At 44.2% G+C, this 27,736-nt stretch overlaps 1 protein-coding gene and 1 non-coding gene across 2 annotated transcripts in view; one reads left to right on the top strand and one right to left on the bottom strand.

Annotated features, from left to right (window-relative positions):
• ABHD12 (abhydrolase domain containing 12) overlaps window positions 1-23,773 on the bottom strand; it is a 53,710-nt gene extending 29,937 nt beyond the window's left edge. Inside the window, exon 1 of the mRNA XM_027559542.1 lies at window positions 23,491-23,773. Within this exon, the coding sequence (XP_027415343.1) occupies window positions 23,491-23,681 (191 nt within the window). The 5' untranslated portion in view covers window positions 23,682-23,773. The remainder of the gene's footprint in view (window positions 1-23,490) is intronic.
• Window positions 259-330, top strand: TRNAC-ACA. Its single transcript has one exon. It is a non-coding gene; the product is annotated as a tRNA-Cys (tRNA).
• Window positions 23,774-27,736: the final 3,963 nt, after the last annotated feature.

Here is a 27,736-nt window from a genome sequence, read left to right as displayed (position 1 = left end):
AGCGACCCCATGGACTGCAGCCCACCCGGCTCCTCAGTCCATGGGATTTTCCAGGCAAGAGTACTGAAATGGGTTACCATTGCCTTCTCCGTGGCTTTCTCTGATTTCCAAAGGGCAGATTCAGACAGTTCCTAATCAGGGAATGGAGCCAAAGCAGAAACAAAGGAGGGGCAGTTAAGAATAGTGCAGCCTTGGGGCAGCGTCCTGGTTCCGCCTCAAGGGATATCTTTTAGTTCAGAATCTGTATGTACTATGACTTCCCTGGTGGCTCAGATGGTAAAGCATTTGCCCACAATGCAGGAGACCCAGGTTCAATCCCTGGTTAGGGAAGATACTATGGAGAAGGAAATGGCAACCCACTCCAGTACTCTTGCCTGGAAAATCCCATGGACGGCGAAGCCTGGTAGGCTACAGTCAATGGGGTCACAGAGTCAGACACAACTGAGCGACTTCACTTTCACTTTTCTGTATGTACTGCAGAGACAAAGTTCTGTATGGTCAAAACTATGGCTTTTCCAGTAGCCCTGTATGGATGTGAGATCTGGACCATAAAGAAGGCCGAGCATTGAAGAATTGATGCTTCTGAACTTCAGTGTTGAAGAAGACTCTTGAGAGTCCTTCAGACTGCAAGGAGATCAAACCAGTTGCTTCTAAAGGAAATCAATGCTGAATATTCATTGGAAGGACTGATGCTGAAGCTGAAGCTCCAATACTTTGGCCACCTGATGTGGAGAACTGACTCACTGGAAAAGACCTGATGCTGGGAAAGATTGAAGGCAGGAGGAGAAGGGGATGACAGAGGATGAGATGTTTGGATGGCATCACCGACTCGATGGACATGAGTCTGAGCAAGCTCTGGGAGTTGGTGATGGACAGGGAAGCCTGGCATGCTGCAGTCCATGGGGTCGCAGAGTTGGACATGACTGAGTGACTGAACTGATACTGATCTTTGCTTGGCTTTCTAGCTTCAAAAGACTTAAAAGTCTAATCTGAGATTCCTTATGAAATGTTCTAGCAAAGGAAACTTTTAAGAGGCTTATGTGGTCAGCTGGTATTCTTGATGCACCTGTGTAAATGATTAGGCCAACTTAAAAAAAATCTGAATCTGAGTACCTTTGATCAAAGAAGACATGACTGTACAAAGAAATTTAATGTTTCAACAGAAAACTAACACCCTAGTGGGTTATTCGGATTCTAGTCCTGTTCACTATCTTTGACCTTTTATGATCTGTCTGTAAACTGGCCTAGATCCTGCCCTCTTGCACATTTTATCAGTTTTTACCAAACTCTCAATTCTTTGGTTTTCCTTCAAAGTCTGGTTACAAACGTCCTAACTAACATTTCTAATTTTCTACCTGATGCAGGAAAGAGCCAATTCTGACTCCATGATGGATCTTTTTCTTTGACTTTAATCTTTGCTTTCTGCTGTTTTTGGTATTATAACCATATATATATATATATATATATATATATATATATATATATATATATATAAAATGGCTTGCCTCAGGGGACTCTGCCTCTCTGCCTTACAATTAAACAAAAAATGCCTTTGTTTAGCTTACAGAGAGATTATCTGACCCTGCCCACCTGTGAATGGCTGTAAGAATGAAGAGATTAACACATCCCCACCCCCTGCTGCTCCTAGAGGTGGTCCTAGAAGTTAAGAACACAACCTTCCCTTTGACATCCTGGGATTGACCAATCTTTGAAAGTGAAAGTGTTAGCTTCTCAGTCCTGTCTGACTCTTCGCGAACCCACGGACTGTAGACTACCAGCCTTCTCTGTCTATGGAATTCTCCAGGCAAGAATACTGGGGTGGGTAGCCATTCCCTTCTCCAGGGGATCTTCCAGACCCAGGGATCAAAGCCTGGCCTCCTGCATTGGCAGCCAGGTTCTTCGCTGTCTGAGCCACCAGGGAAGCCCAGGGAACACCTGACCAATTTTTCAGTTCAGTTCAGTCACTCAGTCATATCCGACTCTTTGCCACCCCATGGACTGCAGCATGCCAGGCTTCCCTGTCCATCACCAACTCCCGGAGTTTACGCAAACTCATGTCCATCGAGTTGGTGATGCCATCCAACCATCTCATCCTCTTTCATCCCATTCTCCACCTGCCCTCAATCTTTCCCAGCATCAGGGTCTTTTCAAATAAGTCAGCTCTTTGCATCAGGTGGTCAAAGTATTGGAGTTTCAGTTTCAACATCAGTCCTTCCAATGAACACTTAGGACTGATCTCCTTTAGGATGGACTGGTTGGACCTCCTTGCAGTCCAAGGGACTCTCAAGAGTCTTCTCCAACACCACAGTTCAAAAGCATCAATTCTTTGGTGCTCAGCTCTCTTTATAGTCCAACTATATCTTCCCCAGGCAGATGCTCCAACCACCTGCCCGATCCCTCTGGGTGAAGACTCAGAGCAAGGCCCCCTCCAGTAAAACACCCCCTCAGGCCGCAGGAGACCCCGGAAGTCTAAGTTGCCACGCTCCCAAACCTGGGCTCTGAGTGGAAGTGAGACAGAGCTGGCCTGTCCCTCCTCACATTCTAGACGCCAGGGCCAATCCACCCTCTGAGTCTCGGTCTCTTCAACTCTAACAGAATCTACCTGAGAGGCCTGCTGTGCAGAGCAGACCCACAAGCTTGGCACGGTTATGGTCTCTGTCTTGAATTTGGGGAACACTGAGCTGAACCAAAAGGGTCTCTGTCACCACATTAGTGCTTAAGAGCAATAGTTTGACACTTCAGAAATGACCCTGAACTCTTGTGTGCAGCGTCAGAAGGGAAGCAAAGCAGAACTCAGGCACCGGGCAGTGGCGGGGCGGCCAGCCTGCCCAGGGTGGACCCCACCCGGGCCTGGCAGCTCAGAGTCGGACCCACCTCACCCTAAGGCGCTCGGGCCCCAGCCCATGCGCACTCTCCTAGCAGAGTCACAGGACCTACCTGTTCAGCTTAAGTGTTCCGCTCTGGGCCCCCACGGACACATCCCACGTAAGGGAGGCGGGTCACGGTGCTCTGAGCTCAGTGTTACCCAGGCCTGGTGCTCCTCGACTGTCACCTGCTCAGAAAGGCCTGTCAGCTCATGCCCAGAACTATGAGGCAGTCATCAGACGTGAGCACCGTTATCTCCGACTCTGGGCCTTCCTAGGCCACGACTTACCCCTGTAGTTAGGGGCGGCCGAGTGACTTGCTTCGGCTCAGGAAACATGAGTGGAGAGACTACGTCCTTTCTGGGTGGATGCTTCAGGAGCAGCAACAGCCCACAAGGCAGAGCAAGAGTGCGGAGCTGAAGGCCTGGCCAGCCTGGCTCCTCGGCAACCCCGGTGAGCAGAGTCCACGCCGGACCCCCAGTGGGTAAGAACCACCAGTGAGCTGAGGGTTCTGCTCCATGAGCTGGTCTGTCCTGACAGCACTCAGGTCAGATCAACAACATGCAAGTCTGAAAGGACTGAGCTCCCAATCTGTGTGTCTTGTGTGTCTCCAGGTGGAGTTTCCCAGGCAAACCAAACTAACATGTCCAGAGCTAAATGAACACTTGGGCTTCTGCCCTCTCCTCCGGCTCTGCTTCCCCTCCAGTTTTCCATCTTAGCAGATACCTGTGCCCATGGCAAACCCTTAGTAGTCATTCCTGACCCCTCTTCTTGCCCTACCTCCACTTCCAATGCCACCAAGTCTCCAAAACATTTCAAATTTGTCCACCTCCAGTTCCCTTGCCTGCTGCCTCTCTGCTCCAGGCCAGCCATGTATCTTGCCTAGACCAGCAGCCCTAAACTTTTTTGATTACACATTCAATCAGTAACATTTCTGAAGCATGCCCTCAATATATACATATTAAATGATGCACACATGTAACTGGGTGGTTAATATATGAATATGAACATAATAAGAAGTCCCAATATTTCCTTCCCATATCTTAATGACTGTCTCATCCACCTCCTGGGTGAACCTACCCCATTCTGGAGATCAATACCTTGGCCTTTGGAAGAGACTTCTTAAACAGAACCACCCCCAACCTCTACCTGCCTGCTATATAGCCAGAGAGAGCCTTTGAGTCTCCTCAAAAGGAGACTTGGTCATAGCACTGCCCCCCTTAGATAATCAGATCCAAGAGCATCTGAAACTGTCCCAGGAACACTGTGCACCTCTGACCTTCCAGCCCTCAGTCTCCAGCACAGGCCTAGTGTTTCCCCACTTCCTCTGACCTTCCAGCTCTGTCTTGGGCATGGGTTTAGTTGCTTCCCCACTTCTGAGACCTGTCCACATCCCCAGCCCTGTGTTCCCTCCAGATTTCAGCTTCAAGGCTGTTTGCTCCAAGGTCTCCTTGGCTGTTTATTCTAATTCCTCTTACAATCATTCTATATTAAGGCTATTACCCCTCTGTCTGACATTATATATATTAAAATATTTTCCTCTACCATTTGTCTTTTTAACTGGGAATATTTATAAGAGAACTTCTAATGTTTTTTTTTTTTGTCCTTATTGAAATACATGCAACTTTAGAAAAGGATGCTGAAAATCTCGGCCTTCTTCTCAGCTCCCTGAGAGGTGGTGAGCTCAAGGGCAGCCTCCCCACTCTGACTACCCTCTGCTTACCACCTAGTCCCTGGTCCCTGGTCCCTGGCTTGCTGTTTGCAACTGTGGATGATCTGTGTCCCTAGGACCTACTCATGACCATGCACTCTGCCTTCCCTAAAGGGAAACTGAGGCAGACTGATCCCAAACAGAACTGCATTAAGTCTATTTGGGGAAAAAACACCATCTTTGGACTTCCCCAGTGGTCCAGTGGTCAAGAATCTGCCTGGCAATGCCGGGGACATGGGTTGGATCCCTGGTCCAGGAAGATTCCACATGCTGCAAAGCAACCAAGCTCCTGCACCACAACTACAGAGCCCGTGCACCTAGAGCCCATGCTCTGCAACAAGAGAAGCCATGGCAGTGAGAAGCTGTGGACTGCAACAGAGTAGCCCTTGCTCGCCACTAGAGAAAGCCAGATCTGGGGTAGAGGTGGCTAACACATCACCAGAAGTTTGTACTTGCCCTTTCTTAGGGCAGAGCTATTTTCCTCTTACAGATTTTGTATATATCTTTCTTAGAGGTATTTTTTGTTACTGGCATTTTTGGTCTTCTCTTCCACTACATCTCACAACCAACTCTTGTTGCTTTTATCAATGAAAGCTATGGTCCCAGCACCTTGACCTTCCGCCTCCCACACAGGGGACCATGCACCCACACACCAGGGTGGCATGCAATGACGGGGGTAGAGACTGTTCATGTCAGGGGAGACGGGGGTAGAGAATTTACCACTTATGCTTCAGTATTTTAAAATTTTTTAAAATATATTTCTTGTATATAATAAAAGATTTCAAAACTGGAGGGACTGTATTAGCATGAACAGGCTACATCTCATGGCAGTAATGACCACCCCCAAATCCAGCAGCATGAACAACAGCTCACACTTCTTGCTCTGGCTGCATGTGCAGTACAGGTCAGCAGGGGCTTCTGGTAGTCTTCGTTGCTCAGGAAGCACCATCGCTTCATGACGCACCATCGCTTCATGACATCATCAACTCCACAGATGGTGTTAGGAAACATGGCACGGAGAACCAAGAACTGGCTGTGAAACACTTCTACCTAGAATCACATGTCACTTTCTACAGACCACAGGACCACATCTCTGCTTCAAATGGGCAAGGCCTGGAACTGGAAATTCAGGGAGCGGCAGGGATGCGCCCACAGGGTGGAAAAGCTATGACAGCACAGCACTCACACACAGATAAAGTGAGCTACTTCACAATTTCACATTGGAAAAACTCGCTTGTTAAAGGAGCTCTAAGTAAATATTTTAACAAAGGGCTATTTTTAGATGCAAGTGAACCTGTCTTCTCATTTTTGTTTTCCTATCTGAGAAGCCTTGCGCTCTGGGCTCTTTACTCTATTAGAAGAGTGCACACAGGCATCACAAAAACCCCTACTTAACCTCATTACAGCTGCCTGGGACATGTTCCACCTCCAACAGCCAAGGTGCCCAGTACTGATGATGTGGGAGTCCCAGATAACACTGGCTCATCAGAAAGCCACAGGAGCCAATGAGGCTGGCTCCGGGGACATCGCCCTCAGGCTCCTGGCTTCCCCTGGTACCGCCACGGATGTGCAGGCCTCGCCAGCCACTCCAAAGCTTCCACAAGGAGGGGGTGCCAGACCAACCAGGAGGTCCCAGAGGGTGACACCCACCGGAGAGATGGCTCTGCACCAGGCCTGTGAGCTTAGAAGCCCACTCCTTAGCACCTCACTGTGTCAATAATGTGGTCAGAAAAGGAAAGCAACATACTGGCTAACTCATTAGCTTCCCTCAACTGAAATCTGCCCAATATTTTCAACCCATGCCATTTCCTTGTTCTAACAGTCAGGCTGTGTTGCAGCCCTAATAGAGGCAGGAGCACACCGGCTCTGCCTCCAGTGGCTGTGTCACTCTGGACAAGCTATAATGCGTAACTATCTGTGACTTGATTTCCTCATCTGTGAAACGGAGATTACAGTACCTTTCGAGATAGCTGTAAGCACTTAAGTCAATACAAGGGATTCCCTGGCAGTCCAGTGGTTATGGCTGAGTTTAATCCCTAGTTGGGGAACTAAGATTCTGCAAACCACATGGTACAATAAAAAAATAAATAAATAAATTATTATAACCCCCTTTTTATTCAAGAAGCAGTATTTGTCCAACACTAGAACTGTCAATAAGAGACAGTACAAGTCTCTAAACAAGGCAGTACCCACCCTACCAACTATTAATAGAAACTACCTGCTCTCCAGTGCCAGTTTCATAGCATAAAAGTATCTGAGAAAGTTCTGAAACCTGTAGCAACAGAAAGCAAAAAAACAAGGACTTAACAATACAGGTGGGACTTTCCTGATGGTCCTGTGGTTAAGAATCTGCCTTCTAACACCGCGGGACTCAGGTTCAATCACTGGTCAGGGAATTAAGATCCCATATGCCACAGGGCAACTAACCCCTTGCACCACAATGACATGGCCCGCGTGCTGCAATGAAGACCCAGAGCAACCAAAAATAAATAAAAACACAACCAACAATACAGGTAATTCAATTATCTCCCCCCAAAAGCATAAAAACTAGGGAAACAGATTAACATGTAAAGTAGGTGTCTCTTGTGAACTTCTTTTAAACACAAAAAGTAGATGGAGTGAGTGGACAGGAAAAAGCACTACACCCCTCTCTCTATAATGATATATTATGCTGCTATAACCTTGCTGAAATCTTAGTACAACTCCATGAAGCAGGTAGAATAGGTAACACTCCTCTTTTAGAGATACAGAAACCAGGCTCACAGTGTGGATTCATTTACTCAAGATAAGGCCTCATCATGACTTCATGTCCTGGGACTCTCAGTTTGCGCCCCCTCTTTCCATTCCACCAAATTTTCATTCAGAATGAATTAAATTGCATTTTCAGAAATCCAAAAAAAATTGAGAATGAAACTTGATCCTCAGCTTCCCTGGGTTTCTCCCTGACACGTTCCTCTGTCCATGGGATTCTCTAGGCAAGAATACTGGAGTGGGTTGCCATGCCTTCCTGCCAAAGACAGGACAAAGACCAAGACAAATTACAATTAAAATAGCAAAATTAAAGATAAAGAATCTTAAAAGTAGCAAGAAAAAAGGCAATTAGTTATGTGCAAGAAAACTCCCTAAGCTGACTTTCCAGCAGAAATTTCACAGATCAGAATGAAGTGACATGATATACTCAGTGATGAAAGGGAAAAGAAATCTATACCTGTAACCAAAAATATTTTACTTTACATATAAGCAATAGCTAAAAGAATTTCACACCATGACACTGGCATTGCAAGAAATGTTCAAGGGCCTTCTCTAAGTAGGATTTTAAAAAAATGGAAAAAAAAAAAACCTCACAACTAGAAATATGAAAATTATGAAAGGAAAAACCTCATTGGTAAATGTAAACACACAGTAAAAGTAGTGCATCAACCACTTATAAAGCTAGTAGGAACAGTATAAGACAAAAGCAGCAAAATCATCTATATGCACAATAAGTAGTTAAGGCAGATACAAAACAAGTCATAAAATATGCTATCAAAAACACTAAATAATGTGGGGGAATAACGCACGGTTGTTAAGAGTACATTTCAACTTAAAAGATCATCAACTTAAAATAACATGTTATTACTAATATATATTATATATATTTATGTGTGTGTGTGTAATTGTTATATATGAACATCATGAAAAGTGAAAGTTGCTCAGTCATATCTGATTCTTTGCAACCCCATGGACTATACAGTCTATGGAATTCTCCAGGCCAGAATACTGAAGTGGGTAGCCCTTCCCTTCTCCAGGGGATCTTCCCAAACCAGGGATCGAACCCAGGTCTCCTGCACTGCAGGTGGATTCTTTACCAGCTGAGCCACAAGGGAAGCCCAAGAATAATACTGGAATGGGGAGCCTATCCCTTCTCCGGCAGATCTTCCAGACCCAGGAATCGAACCAGGTCTCCTGCATTGCAGGCAGATTCTTTACTAACTGAGCTATCAGGGAAGCCCATGAATATCATGGTTATGAATATCATGGTAACCACAAATCAGAAGAAAACCCTACAACACACACACACAGACACACACACACACTCACCCAAAGAGAAAGCAATCCAAATATATCATCAAATCAGATGGGGGGAAAGAACAAAAGAAAGAACAAATAAGAACTATAAAAACAATCAGACAAGAATTAACAAAATGGCAATAAGTATATACCTATCAGTAATTACTTTAAAAATAAATTGATTAAATACTGTATTCAAAAGACAGAGAACAGCTGAACAGATAAATAAAAAACACAACCTATCTATACGCTGACTACAAGAGACTCATTTCAGATCTGAAAACACAGAAACTGAGGTAATGGAAAATGGTATTCCATGCAAATGGAGACAAAAAGAGAGCTAGGGCAGCAATATGTATACCAGACAAAACAGATTTTCAAACAGACTATAACAAGAGACAAAGAAGGATATTATATAATGACCAAGGAATCAATCCAATAAGATACAACAATTGTAAACAAATACACATCCAACATAGGAGCAACTAAATACATAAAGCAAATATTATCACATTTCTGACTGGAGGATTTTTGCAGAAACTATTGCCAGTAGCCGGCGATTTGTTATGTAAGTGAATACTGAAATGTCTCTGGTCAATAATGTTCATGTAACAAAAGATATATTAATACATTTCTGGTCAATAATGTGTTAACAAACATAAAGGGAAAAACTAACAACAACACAATAATAAGAAAGGACTTTAACACCCCACTTGTATCAATGGACACATCATTTAGTGAAAAAAATCAATAAAGAAACATTAGCCTTAAATGACCCACTAGACCAGACGAACTTAACAGATATATCAAGTCTCAACAAAGTTAAGATGGAAAGCATACCAAGGATCTTTTCAAACCAAAAACCAAAAGTAGGGAAAACCACTAGAGCATTCAGGTATGACTTAAATCAAATCCCTTACGATTTTCCCAGGATCACATGCTAATAAGTGAAGGGTCACATGGAGTTGCTAAGAGTTGTACACAACTTAGTGACTGAACAACAACAATCCAGTAGCTCACAATATGATTGTATTTGGAAACGGAGCCTTTAAAGAGGTGAAAATTTCATCTGGTGTCCTTATAAGAAACGTGGACAGAAATGCAGAGGAAGGACCATGTAAGACACAGGGAGAAGACGGCCTAGGAGAGAGGCCCGAGAAGAAACTATCGCTGCCAACACACTGATCTCAGACTTCCAGGGTCCATGTATAAAGTACACAAATAAAATTTACTGTTTTAGTGACTCAGTCTGTAATACTTTGTTATGGCTGCCCAAGCAAACAATTACATATGGTAATCCTTGATTTGGAGTATTACTTTGCTAGCGTGTGAGATGAGTGCAATTTGCGGTAGTTTGAGCATTCTTTGGCATTGCCTTTCTTTGGGATTGGAATGAAAACTGCCCTTTTCCAGTCCTGTGGCCACTGCTGAGTTTTCCAAATTTGCTGGCATATTGAGTGCAGCACTTTCACAGCATCACCTTTCAGGATTTGAAATAGCTCACCTGGAATTCCATCACCTCCACTAGCTTTGTTCGTAGTGATGCTTTCTAAGGCCCACTTGACTTCACATTCCAGGATGTCTGGCTCTAGGTCAGTGATCACACCATCGTTGATTATCTGGGTCGTGAAGATCTTTTTTGTACAGTTCTTCTGTGTATTCTTGCCATCTCTTCTTAATATCTTCTGCTTCTGTTAGGTCCATACCATTTATGTCCTTTATCGAGCCCATCTTTGCATGAAATGTTCCTTTGGTATCTCTAATTTTCTTGAAGAGATGTCTAGTCTTTCCCATTCTGTTGTTTTCCTCTATTTCTTTGCACTGATCACTGAAGAAGGCTTTCTTATATCTTCTTGCTATTCTTTGGAACTCTGCATTCAGATGCTTATATCTTTCCTTTTCTCCTTTGCTTTTTGCTTCTCTTCTTTTCACAGCTATTTGTAAGGCCTCCCCAGACAGCCATTTTGCTTTTTTGTATTTCTTTTCCATGGGGATGGTCTTGATCCCTGTCTCCTGTACAATGTCACGAAACTCATTCCATAGTTCATCAGGCACTCTATCAGATCTAGGCCCTTAAATCTATTTCTCACTTCCACTGTATAATCATAAAGGATTTGATTTAGGTCATACCTGAATGGTCTAGTGGTTTTCCCCACTTTCTTCAATTTAAGTCTGAATGAATTTGGCAATAAGGACTTCATGATCTGAGCCACAGTCAGCTCCCGGTCTTGTTTTTGCTGATTGTATAGAGCTTCTCCATCTTTGGCTGCAAACAATATAATCAATCTGATTTTAGCGTTTGCCATCTGGTGATGTCCACATGTATTCTCTTGTGTTGTTGGAAGAGGGTGTTTGCTATGACCAGTGCGTTCTCTTGGCAAAACTCTCTTAGCCTTTGCCCTGCTTCGTTCTGAACTCCAATGTCAAATTTGCCTGTTACTCCAGGTGTTTCTTGACTTCTTACTTTTGCATTCCAGTCCCCTACAATGAAAAGGACATCTTTTTTGGGTGTTAGTTCTGAAAGGTCTTGTAGGTCTTCATAGATCCGTTCAATTTCAGCTTCTTCAGAGTTACTGGTCGGGGCATAGACTTGGACTACTGTGATACTGAATGGTTTGCCTTGGAAATGAACAGAGACCATTCTGTCGTTTTTCAGATTGCATCCAAGTACTGGATTTCGGACTCTTTTGTTGACTATGATGGCTACTCCATTTCTTCTAAGGGATTCCTGCCCACAGTAGCAGATGTAATGGTCATGAGTTAAATTCACCCATTCCAGTCCATTTTAGTTCGCTGATACCTAGAATATCAACATTCACTCTTGCCATCTCCTGTTTGACCACTTTCAATTTGCCTTGATTCATGGACCTAACATTCCAGGTTCCTATGCAATATTGCTCTTTAGAGCATCGGACCTTGCTTCTATCACCAGTCACATCCACAGGTGGGTGTTGATTTTGCTTTGGCTCTGTCCCTTCATTCTTTCTGGAGTTATTTCTCCACTGATCTCCAGTTGCACATTGGGCACCTACCAACCTGGAGATGAGCACCCAATTGCACTCATCTCACATGCTAGTAAAGTAATGCTCATAATTCTCCAAGCCAGGCTTCAGCAATGCGTGAACTATGAACTTCCAGAAGTTCAAGCGTTTTAGAAAAGGCAGAGCAACCAGAGATCAATTTGCCAACATCTGTTGCATCATCGAAAAAGCAAGAAAGTTCCAGAAAAACATCTATTTCTACTTTATTGACTATGCCAAAGCCTTTGACTGTGTGGATCACAATAAACTGTGGAGAATTCTGAAAGAGATGGGAATACCAGACACCTGACCTGCCTCTTGAGAAATCTGTATGCAGGTCAGGAACCAACAGTTAGAACTCGACGTGGAACAACAGACTGGTTCCAAATTGGGGAAGGAGTACATCAAGGCTGTATATTGTCACCCTGCTTATTTAACTTCTATGCAGAACACATCATGAGAAACGCTGGGCTAAATGTAGCACAAGCTGGAATCAAGATTGCTGGAGAAATATCAATAACCTCAGATATGCAGATGACACCACCCTTATGGCCGAAAGTGAAAAACTAAAGAGCCTCTTGATGAAAGTGAAAGAAGAGAGTGAAAAAGTTGGCTTAAAGCTCAACATTCAGAAAACGAAGATCATGGCATCTGGTCCCATCACTTCATGGGAAATAGATGGGGAAACAGTGTCACACTTTATTTTTGGGGGCGTGAAAATCACTGCAGATGGTGACTGCAGCCATGAAATTAAGACGCTTGCTCCTTGGAAGAAAAGTTATGACCAACCTAGACAGCATATTAAAAAGCAGAGACATTATTTTGCCAACAAAGGTCCTTCTAGTCAACACTATGGTTTTTCCAGTAGTCAGGTATGGATGTGAGTGGACTATAAAGAAAGCTGAGCCCTGAAGAACTGATGCTTTTGAACTATGGTGTTGGAGAAGACTCTTGAGAGTCCCTTGGACTGCAAGGAGGTCAAACCAGTCCATCCTAAAGGAGATCATTCCTGAGTGTTCATTGGAAGGAGTGATATTGAAGCTGAAACTCCAATACTTTGGTCACCTGATGTGAAAAGCTGACTCATTTGAAAAGACCCTAATGCTGGGAAAGATTGAGGACAGGTGGAGAAGGGGATGACAGAAGATGAGATGGTTGAATGGCATCACCAACTCGACGGACATGATTTGGGGTAAATTTCAGGAGTTGGTGATGGACAGGGAGACCTGGCGTGCTGTGCTTCATGGGGTCACAAAGAGTCAGACAGGACTGAGTGACTGAACTGAACTGAATCCTTGATTAGATATATCAGACATTGTGAATTTCACTTTGTTGTGTACTGGCTATTTTTATATTCCTTATAAATATTACTGAACATTGTTTCAGGATGTAGTGAAGTTACTTGGACACAGTTTGATTCTTCCAGGGTTCATTTTTATGATTCGTGCTGAGTGCACACATGGGCAGAGCAGCACTCTGCTGAACACAGAATACAACTCTGGATGGCTCTCCAGAGTTCTCTCTGTGCCACTGTCTCCCCCTGGTCCTCTGTCCTGTAAACTGTAGGCATGCCGGTGTGCCTAGGCTCTCAGCACCTCACCCACGGCTCAGGGAGTCAACCAGGCTCTCCACATCGCTTTCCCCTTCCCTGAGCTGCAGTGGAGAAACTCACATACGCAGTGGGAAGCTGAGCTGTTGCAGGACTCCTTTGTTTGTCACCCCTCACACACCACTGTCTCTCACTGCCAGTGGCCAGTGTTTTGAAAGCTCATTTCATGCATTTTGTCTGGGCTTATTTGTTGTTGTAGTTATTTCAGGGTAAATTTAGCCCCTGTTACTCTATCTTGGCCAGATATGAAAGAATCAAATTTCTATTAAAAAGTGTCTATGCTTAGTTTTCATCAATTCCTCCATGACTGCAACAATCAAAATTATTAAGAAAGAATTTTTGGCCTTATTCCACTATATTAATAGGTATATCCCCAAACACATTTTCTATTATAATAAATATTCCATCATATATGAGTTTATACATATATATTCCATTATATTTTCTCACATTCTCTCAGAAGGAACAAAAAAGTAAATCCAAAATTCACATCTGAAGACTAATAGTTGGACTAAATTCTACCTAGTTTATAGGTGGAAACCTGAAGAACAATCTTCAAACTCTTACTCAAACACAGTATTGGGAGTAATTTCACTGAACACATCTGAAAGCTTCAAGACCTTAATACACAAGAGCAATCCATAAATGTTCCCAGAGAAGAAAACAAAAAGTCATGAGGAAATTGGCAGAGCTTAACAGCTGGTTGTCCCACTGTGAAAAGGCCTTATTCTCCTGACAGTAACAAGCATGTTTTATCACTATAACATAGCTTGTTTTCAAGCGCTTTATACATAATTGTATTACTTACTGTTGAAAAACAAAATTCACCTGAGCAAATCCTAAAAGATCTTATTGGCTTTATTTAACAATTCATCAATTGGGCAGCATCTCACATAGTAAATAACAAAGCAACTCCAAAGAGCTACACAAAATGAAAGACTTTCCTAGGCAGAAGGGAGCAGGAACACGGAAGTTTTACGAGACAAAAAAACTGGGTTGTTTATTCCAAGGTCACTTTCCTTTAGGAGATGACAGGTTCCGATAGGCAGATGACCTCATCAGTGCTGACTAGGTGATTTCCAATTGACTGGTTTAAGAATTTGAGCCGAGACTGTAATAAAATTTCTGTTTGGTGATGTGGGGCTTATTTAGCATAAGCAATTCCATTCTGGGTATGTTGTCTGCTTTTTAAAACTACCTTGCTCTATTTTTCTTCATAGCACTTTACCACCTCCTTGAAATTTACTATATATTTACATCTACCTTTTTTTGCTATCTTTCTCCCTCAAGAGGAGAATGAGTTCCACAAGGACTGGGAACTGTCTGACTGTAACATTCTATTCACAGCCTCCAGCACACAGTAAGTCTTCAACAAATACTCACTGGATGAATAAAAGAAAAATCATACTAGCAGTCTTCTCTACAGCTGCCACACTGCTAACAGTAATTATCCACAGGACAATTTTACTTTCTCGATTATATTCTATTTTAAATCTATATTAGGAAATCCTTTTCATTTCTGCAATCAGAAGAAAAAAAAAAAATGAGAGAAGAGCAGAGGGAAACAGACAGGATCCCTCTGGGGCTGCCTTTCATCACGACGACTGCCATCTCTCACAGCGGCCTCACACCAGGATCCCTCCTCAGTCCCTGCAGAACCTCCCTGGTGCTTCCTCAGGAAGCCCGGGGCTGTACCAGCAGGTTCCCAGCTGGCCGACACCATCCCTTCCTTCTGGAGCCCAAAGCTGGCATCCAATGTCCTAGGATGGCAGTCTTATTTTCCTTCCTGTAGGTTCTGCCATGACGTGCCTTGTCAAACTGTGCTCTGTCCCTAAACTATGAATATTTATTTTATCTATAGATAGCTTGATATGCCAGGGATGCATTGAAAAATGAGTTACATCCTGTCAGAGAAGTGGGAGCCTAAAAGATGAGATATTCTGACGATAAATCAGTACAAAACAATGTCAAGAGTAACAAAGGACAAATGTGAGATCAGACTAACCGTCTCCAGCCATCCTTGCATTGTCTCTACCACAGACATCATGAAAATGTCACACATAAAAACTGACAGACAACAAATTCCCTGAGGATACGCACTGCCTTCTTTCATTTTTCCCAGTGCCTAGCATGATTTCAAACAAACAAGTTAAGAAGCAAGTTAACTGTTGGTTGAATAAAATAAACCTATGAGCATGGAACAACAGACTGGTTCCAAATAGGAAAAGGAATAGGTCAAGGCTGTATTTTGTCACCCTGCTTATTTAACTTATATGCTGAGTACATCATGAGAAACTGATGGGTGTACATCATGAGAAACAGCTGGGCTGGAAGAAACACAAGCTGGAATCAAGATTGCCAGGAGAAATATCAATAACCTCAGATATGCAGATGACACCACCCTTATGACAGAAAGTGAAGAGGAACTCAAAAGCCTCTTGATGAAAGTGAAAGTGGAAAATGAAAAAGTTGGCTTAAAGCTCAACATTCAGAAAATGAAGATCATGGCATCCGGTCCACCACTTCATGGGAAATAGATGGGGAAACAGTGGAAACAGTGTCAGACTTTATTTTGGGGGGCTCCAAAATCACTGCAGATGGTGACTGCAGCCATGAAATTAAAAGACGCTTACTCCTTAGAAGAAAAGTTATGACCAACCTAGATAGCATATTGGAAAGCAGAGACGTTACTTTGCCAACTAAGGTCCATCTAGTCAAGGCTATGGTTTTTCCAGTGGTCATGTATGGGTGTGAGAGTTGGACTGTGAAGAAGGCTGAGCGCTGAAGAATTGATGCTTTTGAACTGTGGTGTTGGAGAAGACTCTTGGGAGTCCCTGGGACTGCAAGGAGATCCAACCAGTCCATTCTGAAGGAGATCAGTTCTGGGTGTTCTTTGGAAGGAATGATGCTAAAGCTGAAACTCCAGTACTTTGGCCACCTCATGTGAAGAGTTGACTCATTGGAAAAGACTCTGATGCTGGAAGGGATTGGGGGCAGGAGGAAAGGGGATGACAGAGGATGAGATGGCTGGATGGCATCACTGACTCGATGGACGTGAGTTTGAGTGAACTCCGGGAGTTGGGGATGGACAGGGAGGCCTGGCGTGCTGCAATTCATGGGGTCACAAAGAGTTGGACACGACTGAGTGACTGATTTGAATTGAACTGATGAGCATGCAACACTGACAACGCCACTTTCAGGTAGGAACAAAATGATGTTCCAGGCCCAGGAATGGCACAAGTCAAGCATGAAACAGTAAAGAGTCTATGCTGTACACATTATTAGGAGAAAGAACCAGCTGAAAGTTAAAAGCCATACATGTATTTTAAGACCCTGAACTATAGCATCCAAATGAACTGCTTCCACTCTGAACATTTTCCCCTTCCCATTACAAATAATTCAGTCAATTCATCTAAATCTTGCATGGAGATCCAAGTTTGCTAAGACCTGAAAAGAGTTTCAACTTTCTTTTCTTTACCCTAAACCTCAAACCAGTCAATCCTAAAGGAAATCAACCCTGAATATTCATTGGAAGGATGGATGCTGAAGCTCCAATACTTTGGCCATCTGATGCGAAGAGCTGAGTCACTGGAAAAGACCCTGATGCTGGGAAAGACTGAAGGTGTGAGGAGAAGGGGATGGCAGAGGATGAGATGGTTGGATGGCAAAATCAACTCAATGAACATGAGTCTGAGCAAGCTCCAGGAGATGGTGAAGGACAGGGAAGCCTGGCATGCTGCAGTCCATCAGGTAGCAAAGAGTCAGACACCACTGAGCGACTGAACAACAACAAAGCTCAGGACAACTTTCAAGTTTCAAGAACAAACCCCAAATTCCAGCATTCCTGAGTTGTGCTTGTATTTCTTCATTGACACTCCTTCTCTGTCTTCATTTTTGCAAAATGACACTCCTCACACAGACATTCATCTACCCCCTCCTCTTTTTACCTTCTCAAGGCATTTCCTGGTAAACCAGGGCATACTTGGAAAACAGAACACACATAATTAAAACAAAGCCTACAAGCACCATCTCAAGACAAATTCTGCTAGAAACCTCTATTTGTGTATTAGCAAAACCTGAGGGGCAAGAATTCTGCTTATGAACCATATGATCACTGATGTTGCCCTCTGTTCATGTTGATCTTTTCTCCACCTCAAACCCAGCCTAACACCCTCCTCACTGGCCTGTGTGTGGAGTCCTCAGGTTGGGGGTGCAAGGGGAGCTGCCCTCAGACCTCCCAGGACCAGGTCACACTCAGCGGTACAGAACACACACAGCAAGTCACAGCTGCAACGACTGCCCGTGAAAACCATTTCTGTCATCCAGTGTTGCAACACCACATGTTAGAAAAGTGAGTCTCTGCCAAGGAGATTGTCTGTCTTGTTAATGAGACATTAGCAACATGGTAGGAAACATCCGATTAGGCCAAAGATAGAGAGCTAAGACTGGGTCCAGGTGGAGAGCTGAAAGAGAAACACTTGTGGTAGCTCCTCTCCCCTGGGCAGAGGGCTTTGTTCTTATTTCAGAGAAAACAGAAGCACCCAGAGAACTTCCAATGCTGTCCCACACAGCAACTTCACAGCACCCTTGGGGATCCCTAACCTATTTCTGGATCCCAGAGACATCATGCCACCAGCAGCTCTTTCATACTGGAGCCTCACCCTGCTTCTATAAGGGAGATTTTTATCCCCACATCACGAGGAAGAAATAAGCTCAGAAAGTTAAGCAATTCTCCCCAAGACACGAACCTGAGAACACTCATTTGAGACTACGCAAACTTTCCTCCAAAATATCAAATGATACTAAGATGGGCACCAAGCCTAAATAACAGGTCTTTCTACTCAACGGACATCTCGGGCAGATTTCTGGGCATCACAGTTCCTTGTGTCAGCAGCCTGACACTCCAGACACTGGCCCTCAGTTCAGGAAGAAACAAATCACCTGTCCACTCCCCATGTGGACACTCAAGTTCTCTGGCATCATGTCAAGCATTTGACTTAATCTGTCAGTTTTCAAGATTGTATTACAGTTAAATTTTCCCTATAAACTGCATTTTGGAAGGAAAAGTGCTCTAGTGGGAGGAGCAGGAGGAAGACCTTGAGTCTGGAAAGGTGTCCCATCTCCACTGCTGTCAGCAGAACCCTGAGGCGATGATCCATCTAAGCCTCTCTCCAAGACTACCTCTATGCTAAGTGTCTTCTGGAGCTCTTAATCTACCTAAAAAGTAACTCCTGCGTTTAAGCAGTCCATGCCCAACACTACTGTAGAAGACAGGCACTCCCTTGAGAAGGGAGAGTACATACTGGCTGAAAAGAACTGGGAAGTAAGCAGAGATACAAGACTCAAGTTCCAGGGTCCTGAGTTCCAGGGCTGGAATGTGTCCCTGCTAAGATAAACCACAACTGGGAAGAGAGGGACTCAGTTGGGAGCCCCACTTGAAGCACCATAATGTAGCCTCCCTGGCTGCTTGTCTTGGTCCAGGAACAGACTCTACTCTGGGGAGGGAGAAGAGAAGAGGGTGGAGAAAAGTAGACTTTAAGTACAAAAGCTAGCTCTGAGAGCAATCTCTTATCTCCATATGTAAAGAAAGAGATACCAGGCAGAGAAGCTTGTCTGGTGAGCTCCCTATTCATCCTCAGGAAGATGAACCACCCGGCTTTCTGGGTTTCGGTAAAGCCTTCTGCAACTCTGCATGAAGTTCCTTCTTTTGGGTCAAGGAGGAACCAAGGGTGATGCCTGCATTCTTCTGTATTTACACACAAAGGTCATCAGATATGAAACCTCCCAGGCAGCCCACTGATCTTGATTATCTGGCAGATTTGGCCTCTGAGTTGGCAGTGGGAAGACAGTCTAGTTCACTTAAACACAGACATATACATCTTACCGGGCTTCCCAGATGGCACTAGTGGTAAAGAACCCACCTGCCAATCCAGGAGACATAAAAGCTACAGGTTTGATCCCTGGGTTGGGAAGATTCCCCCGGAGGAGAAAATGGCAACCCACTCCAGTACTCTTACCTGGAGAATCCCATGGACAAAAGAGCTTGGCGGGCTACAGACCATGGAATCACAAACAGTCAGACACAACTGAGCACTCCCTTTACTGAATACTGCCAAGAACTCCAGGATTACAGAAGAGAAGATCAAAGGCACACAGAATCCCTCATTTGCCTCCTCATACCAGACATATGCAAAGCCAAAGCAGTATCCAGTACCTCCTTTCATAGAGTGCAGGGCTAACCTGTAAGCCAGATGCCTTCCAAAATGACCCTTTAGTCCAACTTAGTCCAAAACAAACCCAAAGGGAGCTACACTCAGTATTTTGTTAACAACCTAGAAGGGAAAAGAGGGAAAAGAATCTGAAAAAGAATATATATATATATATATATATATATATATATATATATATATATATATAACTAGCACATTGCAAACCAACTATACATCAATTAAAAAAAAAAAAAAACACCTGGTTTTACCTCTGAGGTGGTTGTCTTTATCTAAATTAGTCTAAAAAGTTAAGGGGTCACGGACACACACCCAGCTACTCTTTAGGAAAGACTGGAAGATCTGGATGCCCTGGAGCCACATTCCTGCTGGGCAGTCAAAGGAAAGAAAGCAGCTCTTGCTGCCCTCTTCAGAGAGAGAACGTTCTCTCCACTTCTCCACAGCCTCAGCACCATCCTGGGCTCCAAGAAACATACACACAAAATATTTTTTTATTCAGGAGAAAATCCAAAATTTTTCTGTGTGTGCACACATGTGTTAGAGCAAGAAAAAAGAGGAGAGGGCGTGTAAATACCTAAAATAGCAAACAAGACTGGGGAAGAGCCCCAAGTCTAGAGGAAAAGCCAGATGTAACAGATGATTTTCTATAGACATATAAATCACCAAAACTGAGCCCAGAACGAGACTGCAAATCTAAGAAACTATGACAGTTATAAAAATGCTGTATTCTAAAAAAGCACCATGCTCAGGAAGTTTTACAGGTGAATTCTACCAAAATTTAAAGAAAGAGATCATTTCAAAAGTACAATATTTAAACTGGCTAATGAAGAGAAAGAGATAACTTTTAATAAAGCTATAAAAAACACTAAAACCACTTGGTAAAGATGGCATTAAAAAAAGAAAATTACAAACTAGTCATACAAATAACGGTACAAAACTCCCTAGTAAAATATTAATAAATAGAATCTGTCTACACAATAAGAATTATTATTGATGATTCAATAATATAAAATGATGACTCAATAATATAAAATCTATTACTACAACTCAGTATATTAACGGGTCAAGAGACAAAATTCATATGATCATTTCACAGATGCTAAAACAGCATTTAATATAATTCAACAACCATTTTTGATCTTGAAAAAAAAGACAAAACAGCAGCAACACACCCCGTAGTAAAATAACTAACGTGGCGTAAACACTAAAAGAATTCTCCTTAAAGTCAGGAATAAGATAAGGATACTCAGTATCACCCCTATTATTCAACCTTGTTCTGGAAATACACTGTAATCAAAAAAGAGAAACAAAAGACATAAAAAGTAGAAAACAAAATGATTATTAATATTTGCAGCCGATATGATAGCATACCTGGAAAATTCAGGAACTGCAAAAACTACTTGAAACTAAGATTATGTAAGTTGCTAGATACAGAATTAATAACTACAACTAGTAATGTATAATATAAGAAAATAACAACAAGAGATTAACTAGGAATACACTTAAGAAATGTGCAGGATTTTAAAACTGACTTAAAAAAACATTTCTAAGACAAGGAAATGTATATGTAGACTCATGCTCAGTTGCTCAGTCGTGTCTGACTCTTTGCAACCCCATGGACTGTAGCTTGCCAGGCTCCTTTTGTCCATGGAATTTTCTAGGCAGGAATACTGGAGCGGGTTGCCATTTCCTACTCCAGGGGATCCTCCCCACCCACATCTCTTTGTTTGCTTCATTGGCAGGCAGATTCTTTACCACTGCACCACCTGGGAAGCCCAGATAGGATACTAAATAATATTAAATTAATTACAAATAATAAATTGCTAGTTTTGATACAATTCAATAATAGTATTGGGGTTGTATATATTTCAAAATCCTTATTTGTTCAAGATATGCTGTGAAAATATTTATGGACGAAATCAGTTGTTTTAGAACAGTCTAGTCTCCCCACCATATCAAAAATGGAGGAGAGGAGGAACAGATGATTCAAGACTGGCAAAACATGGAAAACCACTGAAATGAAGGGACGGGCTCATGGAGGTTCATTATGCTGACTCCTCTACTTCTGTCTATTGAAAATGTGCACAACAGAAAGTTAAAAGAAATGTGCAAGGGGACTCAAACAAAGATGGTTCAAGACGGAAATAATTCCAAAGATGTATAATAGGCTTACAAAAACATACAAAAACTGCCACCTAACCACTAAGAAAGGCAAATTAAAGTTACAAATCAGATGTCAATTTTCAGCAACCAAGTAGAAAAAGATCAAAATATCTGGTAATATTCAATATTTGGGTGAGGAGACTGACATTAGTGGAAGGTGTACCAGTCGTACAAGTTCTTGGGAGGGCACTTTCAGTCATCAGCATACACCCCTTGGCTTAGCAGTTCCACTTCTAGGAATCTATTCTGGATATTCATTCAACAAAATATTTTCTCCCACCTAAGATGTGCCTCTGAAGACAGAGGCCCCAAGAACAATGTCCCTGCTCTCACAGGGCTTCCATTCTGTGGGAGACTATGCCCAAAGCCAGTCAAGTGAGCAGGCAATTAAGGGGGATGAAGAAACAAGTAAGCAGAAAGGGGCCAGTGGGGGCCAATGGCTATTTTGGATGTGCTAGTTTGAGAAAGCCTCTCTGAAGAGGTGACAGCTGAGCAGAGACCAGGCTGAAGGAGAAAACTCAGGAGGAGAAGATCCAGGAGAACATTTCAGGCAACAGGGAAGGAACCATGGGGTAACTCACAAATTTGCCCTTCCTGCCCTCTGCTTTTCTTTTTATTCCCGTAACAGCCTTTTGTTTATTCAAAGGAAGTGGCACCACTAGAATGTCTCTCTTTGTCCTCAAATCAAAAATAAAAATAATCAGACTCTTTTAATACAGTAGATCTTTCAAGGGCGATTGCTTCCCCAAACATTACTGTGCATCACAATTTGTCTTCTTCAAAGGAAGAGCTTACAACCTAAGTGTTATGTCAAATCTGTTAATAAAAGTGCATCAAAGCCAACTGTGCGTTTTTAATGCAGATAAACCTTTCCACAAAACAGATTATCTTCACAAGAGATGCTGGTCAGTTGCTAGATAATTTTACACAAAAACAAAAATTCTGTCGATCCTTGGACTTCCAGCAGGAAAGGGAACCACTGACTGAGGTGAGATGTGTATATAGTTTAACTTTTGCGATCTAAGTTAACATTTTTTAGGGGCTCTTTGGATAAATATTTTACTGCAGAGGCCTGTGTCAATTAAGGGCATTCTAGGGGATCCCAAAAGCAGTGACTCTTGCTACAACATCTGAGAACATTACATACTAACTTTTTCAGTCACCAAGAAACATCAAGACTTCAAAACTGTCATGAGTGATAAGTTTCACCAACAGCCAGATAATAGACACCAGCCTAGAGGAGGGTCCAGCCGGAGTGAAAAACACTCTTCTCTCAACTGCGAGATGAATTCAACGTCAACGAGTTCATCTCCCCAAAGGGAAGCCGAAGACATGTTCCAGACCGGACAGCGCTTCCCAAGGGGTCGACTCGGGTGGACGCGTTCCACACATCAGAGGCCAATGGCTCGCGATCGCCGGGTATCCACTGCCCTCTGGATTCGAGGGCACAGCGCCCCACGACCCCGCACCCCGCCGAGCCCTCAACCTCCCCGAGAAGGCGGCGCACCCCCGCGACTGCACACTGCGGACCCTCCACCGTCCCCAGGGGCCCCGCGGGCGCCGGTGAACTGCCCACCCCGCGGGCGCCGGTGAGCTGCCCACCCCGCGGGAGGGATGCTGGGTACACGCCGCGCGCGCGCTCCCCGGCCCCCCCCCCCTCCACCACCGGGCATCCAGGGGCTCCCCCATCCTCGTAGGGAGGCGCTCTCCAGCCGGGCGCCGGGGGGTGGCCCGCAGGCCCGCTCGGGGAGGCACCCAGGGATGGGCCGGCTCAAAGAGGCCGGCGGGGCGCGGGGCGGTCAGCTCCGAAGGGGCGCGGGCCCCAGCCGCCCCCACCGCCCCTCACCTGCCCAGCGCCCGCTTCATGCCCGCGTCCGCGGCGCAGCGCGGCTCGGCCGGCCCAGGGCCCGCTAGGCACAGGTTCTGCTTCAGGCGGCAGTCGGCGTCCAGCGCCGCGGCGGCCGGGCCGGCGGAGGGCGAGCCCGAGGCGGTACGGCGTTCATGCTCCAGGGCGACGGGCTCGGTCCGCTTCCTCATTCCGTGGCCAGCACGGCCAGTCTCGCCCGCGCCGCCCGCCGCCGCCGAGGGGAGCCGCCGCCGCAGCCGCCGCCGCGAGCCCGCCGCCCTGACGTCCCTGCCGGCCGGCGGGCCCGCCCAGAGCCGGTCAGAGTTGGCCAATGAGCGTCGGGAGGCGGCCAACCCGCCGCGCCCTCCCAGGCCCGCCCCTTCCCGGGGCCCGCAGCCATCTTAGAGACGGGCAGACGACGCCGTGGCGGGCGTCACCGTCCGGGCGTGACGTCGCGGCGGGGCGGCGGAGCTGCGCTGCGTAGGGGTCGAGCTAGGTCCGAGCCGGGGTCCCAGGCTTCCCGCCCAGTTTAGCTGCCCGAAACTGCCCCTCCGCTCCCGTCCCAGGCTCTCTGACTTCCCTCGAGTGGAACCCCCGAAAGGGTCTTTTAAGGGTTTACACAACGAAAAGAGAAGGGTGACATCACAAGTCTGTCCTAATAATGATTTACAACTATTAAATTTTCCCACAAGGCCTTTAAAAAATATGCGATCAGGTAGGTTTGTTTTTAATTTGAAATACACATGTAAATATATTTTTCTTTTGGGCCAAATATGAAAACTGACCTGCTAAAAAATCAGTTTTAGATTTTTTATAAAGCAATTAGAACTAGTTGATGAGGGAAGAATCCATTCACAAATTCCCAGTTGTGAAACACAAAGTAACAATTCAACGGATCCTAAAAACACAAAAGAAAGTTTTATCTATTAGTTTTATAACTTTGGTTCTCTTTAATATGGCATTATTTTTGTACAAATGAGCTACAACCAAGAGATTTGCCTATTTGTTACAGAGTAACTTGTAATTTCAAAATTTGTGCTAGTGAAAACTACTAGCAACTGATGATTTAAAATTAATTAGAAATGTCTTTATAAATTCAATAGCTCCTTATATTGGCTTCCTAATGACACTTAGAAACTGCAAAAGAATTTCACTGACCATAATACTAAATATCACAACCAGCATTCATATTTGTCCAAACATACTTTTGGTGAATTCTTTAAAATAATGTAGAAGCATATACTGATAGATTGGGAATCCAGAAACTAAAGTGTAAAACAATTTTTACTCCATCACTCACTAAATTATTTTCAATCAGATCAGATCAGATCAGATCAGTCAATCAGTCGTGTCCGACTCTTTGTGACCCCATGAATCACAGCACGCCAGGCCTCCCTGTCCATCACCAACTCCCGGAGTTCACTGAGACTCAGGTCCATCGAGTCAGCGATGCCATCCAGCCATCTCTGTCATCCCCTTCTCCTCTTGCCCCCAATCCCTCCCAGCATCAGAGTCTTTTCCAATGAGTCAACTCTTTGCATGAGGTGGCCAAAGTACTGGAGTTTCAGCTTCAGCATCATTCCTTCCAAAGAAATCCCAGGGCTGATCTCCTTCAGAACAGACTGACAAAAAAGCTAGGAAGGGAGGACTAGAAAAATAATAAAATCAAATAGAAGAATGAAGGAAAAAAGAAAGAAAAATAGAGTAAGGGTTACTGAGTCTTTCTTGATGGTATCAGGCAAAGCCCATCTAGTCCTCAACTCTTGGTTCACACTCCAAGTAATCTTTTCCAGGCTCTGATCTTATCCAGTGTCACCCCACAATAGTGACACCTACACTAGTATTTCTAGTCCACACCTCTTCCTTGAACCCCATGCTCCTTGTCTCACTCATTCACTCTGATATCCTATAGGCACTTAAAATTATGTTCAAAGCTGAGCTCTCAGCTCTTCTCCCACCCCAACTCCGTCCATAACCTTTCTCACCTCCAGGATGCTAAGTCCCTGATGCTTGCAGTTTCTCAGGCCAAAACCTTGGGATTCTACTTGATTCCTCCCTGCTCATGACATAGTAGGTCTATCACCAAGCCTGTTCAGCTCTCCTTTCAAAATCTATCCAGGGTAGACCATTTCTCACTACTTCTACCATGGGCCAAATTGCCATCATACCTCACTTGGATTATTTTTTCATTTTTTGCTGGGCTACATGGCATGCAGCATCCTAGTTCTCTGACCAGGGATCAAACCTATGTCCCCTGCAGTGGAAACATGGAATCTTAACCACTGAACCGCTAGGAAATTCCCTACTTTTGGAGGGGGGTGGATTATTTTAATAGCCTAAGTGGGTCTCTTGCCTCACTTCTGTCTACTTAATTCAGTGGCCACAAAGCTCTTTTAAAAACTCTAGATTCAGTTCTGTCAAAATACTTCAATGGCTCCCTACCTCAATGAAAATAAAACTGAAAAGCATGAAATGGGTCAAGGGCCCTACCTGACTTGGCCTCAGCCACCCACTCACCCAGATCCAGCATCACTGCCTCCATGCTGCTACAGGAGCCCCCCAGGATATGGGTGACATGTACATGAGTTGTCAAATCCACATGGAGAACTCCCATTTACTTAAGGTCTGTGCCTTCTCTCAGTGCTAACTTGAAACCTTCAGGCCCTCTCACCATCACTTTTCAACTTTCCTGACTTACACTCTTCTTAGCACTTTTCACAAATGTATTTGTCATCAGTATATCTGTATTTGCTGTTACCCACACTACATCTTAGGCTCTGACAGCAAGGACTCTGCTGCTTTATCTTCAGTGTCTAGAACAGTGCTGAATAGGCACTTCATAAATACTTGCTGAAGGAATAATGAACCATCACAACCCCTCAGAGGCGGGTACTATTACCCCTTCCCCTCCCCAAACACAAAGATAAAGAAGTCAGTCTCAGGCCTGGGGTCTGAAATTGAAAAGGTTTATGGCAAAGCTCCAATACTTCAGCCACCTGATGAGAACAGTCAACTCATTGGAAAAGACCCTGATTCTGGGAAAGACTGAAGGTAAAAGGAAAAGAGGGCAACAGAGGATGAGATGGTTGGACGGCATCACCAACTGAATGGCCATGAAGTTGGGCAAACTCTGGGAAATGGTGAGGGACAGAGACCTGGCATGCTGCAGTCCATGGGATCGCAAAGAGTCGGACACGACTGAGTGAAGGAACAACAATAGGGCAAAGAAAAGATGTAGATACTGGTGTTCTTTAGATTACAGTCCTGGGGCACCCAGAGTCAGTGCTTTCAGGTTTGAAGCGGTGACTGTTCTCAGCTGTTGCTTTGGGTCTGGGCTCCAGGTGCCAGTATGAACCGGACTGCAGAGACAGGTATGGCTTCACGTCCTTCATGGACGCTGTTCAGTGTGGCCACATGGACGTGGCCAGACTGCTCCTCGAAAAGCACAAGATAGAGAAAAAGTTTGGTTCTGTCCCTTCGGTTATTCCTATAAGTTTTAGCCCAGGGGATAAACAGAAAGCATGGTGATTCAGATGGTGGGTTCAGATCTCAACTCTGCCACCTTCCCCGCTATAAGCCTGCTTTACCTCTTTAAGCATCAGTGTTTCCATGTGTAAAACAGACAAGTTTCACTTTTTCACAGGGTTACTGTAAGGATAAAACAATGTAATGTACAGAAAGCAGTTAGCAAAATGTCTTCAGCACCCACAGGCAACCAGCCCCTCACTCCAGGGCTGCAGAGGGAAGCCAATGAGTTCAGGGACACAGACTTTCCCCTCATGGCAAGGGGGTGAGACCCAGGATCTTCTGGCTCCCAGGAAGCATACTGGAAACCCTCAGTGTCAGTTTCCAACCAGAATGGAAGCTGTGTCAGCAGTTTTTCTTTCATTAATCTTTCTGATGCATCATGATATTTTCTACTTACACAGAGAATTCACAAAATTTTGAAAATGTCTTCTGTATCATTTAAAGTCTGTTTCTCATTTACTAACTTCTGTGTTTTAGACAAGTCTCTCAAATCCTGCCCAATTGATTCTATTTTTAAAACCATTTTTGACCAAATCAGGTTAAAGAAAAATGTTCAGACCCAGAATAGACAAAGTCATAGGAATGAATACAAGACTATGAAATCTGTGCAGCTGAAGGAACCAGAGTTTCTATCAGGGGCACCCGGCTCCCCTGTCTGTACTGCTGTGGGTGATGCCCTGAGCTGGGTCGTTCCCCACCCAGCCCTGCACCTGGCCTG

The sequence above is a fragment of the Bos indicus x Bos taurus genome, chromosome 13 (genome assembly GCF_003369695.1).
Source record: "Bos indicus x Bos taurus breed Angus x Brahman F1 hybrid chromosome 13, Bos_hybrid_MaternalHap_v2.0, whole genome shotgun sequence".
Taxonomy (NCBI): Eukaryota; Metazoa; Chordata; class Mammalia; order Artiodactyla; family Bovidae; genus Bos; species Bos indicus x Bos taurus.
This window is presented reverse-complemented; position numbering and strand designations above follow the sequence as displayed.